The sequence below is a fragment of the Lycium ferocissimum genome, chromosome 9, assembly GCF_029784015.1.
Source record: "Lycium ferocissimum isolate CSIRO_LF1 chromosome 9, AGI_CSIRO_Lferr_CH_V1, whole genome shotgun sequence".
Taxonomy (NCBI): domain Eukaryota; kingdom Viridiplantae; phylum Streptophyta; class Magnoliopsida; order Solanales; family Solanaceae; genus Lycium; species Lycium ferocissimum.
The window spans coordinates 53,348,371-53,354,804 of NC_081350.1; the positions used below are offsets into that span (position 1 = coordinate 53,348,371).

The following is a 6,434-nucleotide window of genomic DNA, read 5'->3' on the forward strand; positions in this document are numbered from 1 at the left end:
CTTGCTTTTCTTCTACGCCTCCAAATGATCTCAAACTATTCAAATACGTAAGTATACGAGTCCGTAGACATCCATATTGCTAGGAAAATAATTCGGGTCCAAAAAGTCACCCAAAAAGCCGATTTCGAGCCCCGAAGGTCAAAATTTTAATTTTGTTACAGAATCGGGTTCAATACAATCAAAATAATACTCTACAAGTTTCTAATAATACCCATATTGCTATACTTTAATTCGGAACCCAAAAAGGCAACCCCAAGAGCAAAACTGGAATTTTATTTGAAAATTGCTTTACCATGCCTTACATAGTCTAGATCAAGAAAATCACCTAATTTCATCCCTATATAATCTTGAAGCTCTTCTTGATGTCTCAATGGGTTTGAAGTACCATTCTAGCAAATCCAATGCTTCTAATAAGTTTCTTTCTTTAAAATCTTCAACAATTCTCACAACAACTCTTTGCATTACCTCTCTTGTCTACTTCTTTGCCCCTTCAAGCAATTCCTAGAAAGAGCCACACTTCTTGGACCAACATTGAGGTCTATTTCATGGCGATTCATGTGATGCAAAATTCCCATGGAATAAGCTTTCATTTGGACCAATTTCTCATGAGAATCTTAAGTTAGCAGTCTTTTAAAAAACATGGCCAATTGGAGTAGATCCTGGAGGTATGGAACGACACGCGTTTACGTTGTATACTGCCCTGGCTACTAAAGGACATGAAATTCATATTTTCACCGTCCCATCCGATAGGAAATTTCATTATGACATTCATGATGGATCCCGTCATGTGCAGGGCCGGATTTACGTTGATCCGAGGGGTGTCACGTGACACTGCTTCGTCGAATTTTTTTACTAGATATACGTATTTAAAAAATAAAAAGAACGAAATTAGAAGGTAAAATGAATATAGTGACACTGCTTTTGACGAACTTGCACACTTTGATGCGATTTGGTTAGGTGCTTCAAATATGCGAGCAGGTCTTGAGTTCGAACCCACTTAGCCTCAATCTTTTTGTTAATTTTAAATCTTTCTAATCCTAATCAACTGGACGAAAAAAAAAAAGGCAATAAAATTAGATAATTTAAATCCCAAATCAACCATAAAAGGGCAATTACTATGAGCATAATTCATTAGAATTTTTTTTTATCATAAAGTTAAAACCCTAAAAGAACTCATAAGTCATAGCCTTAAAAGTTCTTTTATCAACTAGAATATGATTTCTTCTCGTTCCTTATCCTGATTGGCGTATCAGTTCCTAATTGTGCAAATTGCATCACAGCAGCCTAAATTTCAGTGGAGCGATATTATCATAAAGAAGCATGGAACATATCTTCTTGTGTTCCTTCTAGTGAAATTTGCTTTACTTTTACCGATTTGGCTTGCTATCTTCTGATTGAAAAGCTTTCTGCGATGAAGTTGATTAAGACTGACTTATGAAATCACATGGATGATGAGCTTTTGAGTGGTTGTTTGGTTCCTTATATAGAAAAAGAAGTATTTAGTAATGTTTCTAATGAGGCTATTATGGATACCTTTCAAAAGATGAAATCTCGTCCAGGATTGTAATAATGTACTTAAAATGAGTTTTATTAATATGATTTGAGTTTTCTTTTTATAATATGATATTATTATAGTGATTTATTTAGTTGTTCACTCTTTTACATGGTGACAACATGAAAGATCCTGCGTACGCCACTGGTCATGTGTATTTTGCACCTAATGATCATGGCACACTCAATTGTTCTCTAGCTTTTGATATATTTGATCAAGAAAATAGGGGTAGGCCTTTTTATTATGTGCACACTGAGAGTGTGACATTGCGTCATTGGCGCGCGAAATTTCTGCCTAATGTCGCAGTGACATGGCACTGGATTTGGTATGAGATTATGCACTCAAAGCTATTTCAAGAACTTCTTCACAACCCCAATGGGCAAGGGCCTATGAATGAACTTCAAGAAGCAATGCCAAGGCTCAGCGATGAAATTAAGTTCTTTTCGAGCTATTCTCACCAAATATGCATAAGCAATAGTGCAGGGGAAGTTCTAGTAAATGTCTATCAACTCCCTCAAAGAAATGTACATGTTATAGTCAATGGCGTTGATGAGACAGATTTTGAGTATGACCCTATATCCAGATCAAATTTTCGTGAAAAAATTGGGATCCCATCAAATGTTACCTTGGTTTTAGGGGTTGCTGGGAGGTTAGTAAGGGACAAGGGGCACCCACTTCTCTACGAAGCGTTTTCGTTCATAACAAAGTGTTATCCGGGAGTTTTCCAACTAGTAGCTGTTAGAAAATATTATTTTCTATTTAATATCTCAAAAATAAAAGGATTATCTCTAAGGTTTTTATTAGCTTTAATACAAAAGAAATATATTTATTCTTTTACTAGCCATTAATCACCTCACTTTTATTAGCCATTATTAAGAATATAATTATTCTTGAATTCATTTCCTGACGTTGCAAAACGGTTTATAAATTAAATCCTGTCATTTGACCAATTGCCTTTATGATCTTTTATGGCATTTATTATTCTTAAATCTTTGTACAAGAGATGATTAGAAGTTAGCTATATAATATATATAATATAACATTATGGGTTGATTTTTTCGTAGGAAAACCGGAGAAAAATATACTCCTCCTCATTTTGTAGTCTTGGGTTTTCTATGAGAGATATAAACATATTTTTCCTTGTAGAAAAGAGATACATCAAGAAAAGTTCTTCCTCCCATATTTTTGTGTGCTGGGTTTTATTTTGAGATAAATCTTTGTTAGATTCTGGCTCCTAGTTTTGTACTAGAAGAGCTTGTTGAATCCTGGGGGATACACCCATACCGGGTGAAATATCCTTAAGGACAGTGCCATCGGCATGCCTCAAGCTATGAAAAATTCCTGACTTGTTCGTGATCAAGCATTTTCCTCAAGTGTAAAAGAAGTTCCTATAAGTGTTCGCGATGAAGAAAAGTCCCTACACGTGTTCGTGATGAAGTATTTTCCGTAAGATTTCCAACAATCTTAAGGATATTTTTTATACTCTATTCTTACGGAGAATACGGTTTATAATATTTTCAACAAGGCATCTAGCGATAAATATTACTTGAACTACTTTGGGGACAATGGGGATGCACTTGGTGGAATCGCTGGTCCACGACAAGTTTGGTCGGACGTCAAGTATGTCGCTCGCCACCCTCTTTGCCGCTAAGTTCCTAAGGGGGTGGAAATGTCCGTAACCATGCACCCGTGTTTGGGAAGTGCCAAGAAGAGGCTGAGAACTTTATATGTGCATGTCTTGGAAAGTCTAATAAGGTATGACAATATTTTATGTTTATATTTGGAGAAAAGAAAACGTGGTTTGTTGACATAAAGTCAATAAGAAAATCTTCTGTGAAAATAACTATAATTACATGTGTGGCAAACTAAGCCATTATATCTCTCAATGTAAAAGAAGATTCGGAGAAATGATAATCCCGCTAAGTAAAATAAGTGTGGCTAAGCGGATGATATAATTGTTGTGGTCATTTCTCAAGAGAATCTTGTAATAGTGAGAGATTGGGTGTTAGACTTTGGTGCTACTAAGCATATTTGTGCTAAAATAATTTTGTGTTCTACACCCAAGTTGAAGAAAAAGAATGATTGATTTATGTTGGTGATTCTAGAACTACTCAAGTTCTTGGAATGAAAAGTTCTCTTCTTGAACACATATTTGGAAAAACATTGACATTAACTGAGGTGGTACATGCATGTTCCTAAGATTTTTAAACCAATTTAGTTTCTATGAGATTATTAGGAAAAGTGGGGGTGAAAGTTTATTTTGAGCCTGATAATTGTGTTAACCAAAACAATGTTTTTATTGGCAAAGAATTTTGTAATCATGATTTGTTTGTGCCTAATATCTTCCAAGGTGAAAATGCTAGTACTTGTGTTTACATGATTATTTCATTTAGTTTATGGTAAGTTAGACTTGGATATATTAGTTTTTCTTATATAAGAAAATACAAGTTCAAGTTTCTCTTGTTGAAATAGATAAAGTTGATATTGCAGAGTTTTTGTCTAGATTTATTACTTTAATATTATATTAATGTGTCGTAATAGTATAATTATTCCATTAAAATTCAGACGTTGCTTTTGAAAACCATGACAGACCATTTGAATTCAATTGTAACTGATTGTGTTTAAAACTAAGAGAGTGAGAAAATTAGAAATGTTTGTTGGGTGCTCTCTCTGTACGTTTTATATTACTTTATTATATATAAGTAAGAGATAGTATGACTTAATTATTATGGTGATACTGGGAGAAGAAACAAATTGGAGGGAAAATATTTCTTGTGAATTATAGAAAGAATATTCTTTAGACTGAAATATATGATAGTGTGGGGGTGTCTTGTTAATGTTATGCTACTCATTTTTGGAATAAACATTTGTGAGGTGCCATAATTATGGTACAAATGTAGTGGATTTAATTTTGTTGTACTAGAGGGTACAATGATGCTGAGTGAATATCAAAATTTACGAGTGGTTATGAGTTTATTTTTGGTGGGGGTTCCATAACATGGAAATCAACTAAACTGAATTTACTATTTTGGAGTTGGTTGGTAATGAGGTTGAATGGTTAAGAGACCTTTTAACAAGTATTCCAATTGGAATAAAACCAACAATAATTTTGCGTCTATACATTGTGATTGTCATAGCTGTAGCTGGAAAAAAAAAATTCAATGGCAAAAATAGACATATATATTTGAGACATAATGTGTTAAAGCAGCTGCTGTGAGATGAAATTATTTACGTAAATAAAGTATGTGAAGTCAGAGGTGAACTTGATCAATTCACGGACTATACGAAACATCGAGGGGAATGAGATTTTTTTAGTCAATGAGAAGATCAACAATGATGGTAACCAAACCTATGAGATTGGAGATCCCATGAATTAGGTTCATATGGGTAATAACAAGTCATTAGTTGATCAAGTGTGCACTATAAAATTATATCCCTTCCTATGGTGTGTGAATATAGTGTAATTTCACAAGATAAAGTGAGGCTGAGTTATAACTCTTAATCCAATTCATATCATTTATAAAAAGTGTGTATTCTTTTCTAGATACACTTGATGATTGGACCTATATGAGTGTGGAGTGGTGCCGCTTCTATGAAATTGTGACGGATTTCTAGAGCACTCATGAATACCAGGACACGCGCATGGCCTCATAAGCGCAAAACCGCGATAACGACAAAGATTGTGCGAGTATAATGTGATAGAATAAGACCCTAGGCTTATAAAAGAATTTTTGGTTCATAGAAGTTGTAAACTTCACCAATTATTCTCGTAAGTTTAATCTTGTTTTATCTAGGTCTCGGATTCATGGCACGAGACACCAGATTCGACGTATTGTACTCATATATGTAAACCCAGCAAAACTTCTTATTTTATTTATTTTATTATTTTTGAGATATATGGGGGATTGTTAGAAAATATTATTTTCTATTTAATATCTCAAAAATAAAAGGATTATCTCTAAGGTTTTTATTAGCTTTAATACAAAAGAAATATATTTATTCTTTTACTAGCCATTAATCACCTCACTTTTATTAGCCATTATTAAGAATATAATTATTCTTGAATTCATTTCCTGACGTTGCAAAACGGTTTTATAAATTAAATCCGGTCATTTGACCAATTGCCTTTATGATCTTTTATGGCATTTATTATTCTTAAATCTTTGTACAAAAGAGATGATTAGAAGTTAGCTATATAATAATATATAATATAACATTATGGGTTGATTTTTTCGTAGGAAAACCGAGAAAAATATACTCCTCCTCATTTTGTAGTCTTGGTTTTCTATGAGAGATATAAACATATTTTTCCTTGTAGAAAAGAGATACATCAAGAAAAGTTCTTCCTCCCATATTTTTGTGTGTGCTGGGTTTTATTTTTGAGATAAATCTTTGTTAGATTCTCATCCTAGTTTTGTACTAGAGAGCTTGTTGAATCCCCCGATACACCCATATGCGGTGAAATATCCTTAAGGACAAAGCCACGGCATGCCTCAAGCTATGAAAAATTCTGCTACGCTGTTCGTGATCAAGCATTTTCCTCAAGTGTAAAAGAAGTTCCTATAAGTGTTCGCGATGAAGAAAAGTCCCTACACGTGTTCGTGATGAAGTATTTTCCGTAAGATTTCCAACAGTAGCAGGGTCAGGGCCATGGCGGAAAGGTACGCGGAACTAGGCCCAAAATGTGAAAGTTTTAGGTGCATTGGATTATCTAAATTTTATAATTCACTTGACGTGTTTGTGAATCCAGCATTAAGGCCACAAGGACTTGATCTTACACTAATAGAAGCTATGCATTATGGAAAGCCAGTTTTGACACCAAACTACCCAAGCATAACAAGAACTGTGGTGTTGAATGAAGATTTTGGTTAGACATTTTCAC

The 6,434-nt window shown here is 34.0% G+C and overlaps 1 protein-coding gene across 1 annotated transcript; it reads left to right on the top strand.

Annotated features, from left to right (window-relative positions):
- The first annotated feature begins 1,674 nt into the window (after nucleotides 1–1,674).
- On the top strand, nucleotides 1,675–6,174 carry LOC132032057 (uncharacterized). The gene is made up of 2 exons (XM_059421873.1): nucleotides 1,675–2,201; nucleotides 5,976–6,174. The coding sequence occupies exons 1-2, from the start codon at nucleotides 1,675–1,677 to the stop codon at nucleotides 6,172–6,174; spliced, it is 726 nt and encodes a 241-aa protein (XP_059277856.1).
- Nucleotides 6,175–6,434: the final 260 nt, after the last annotated feature.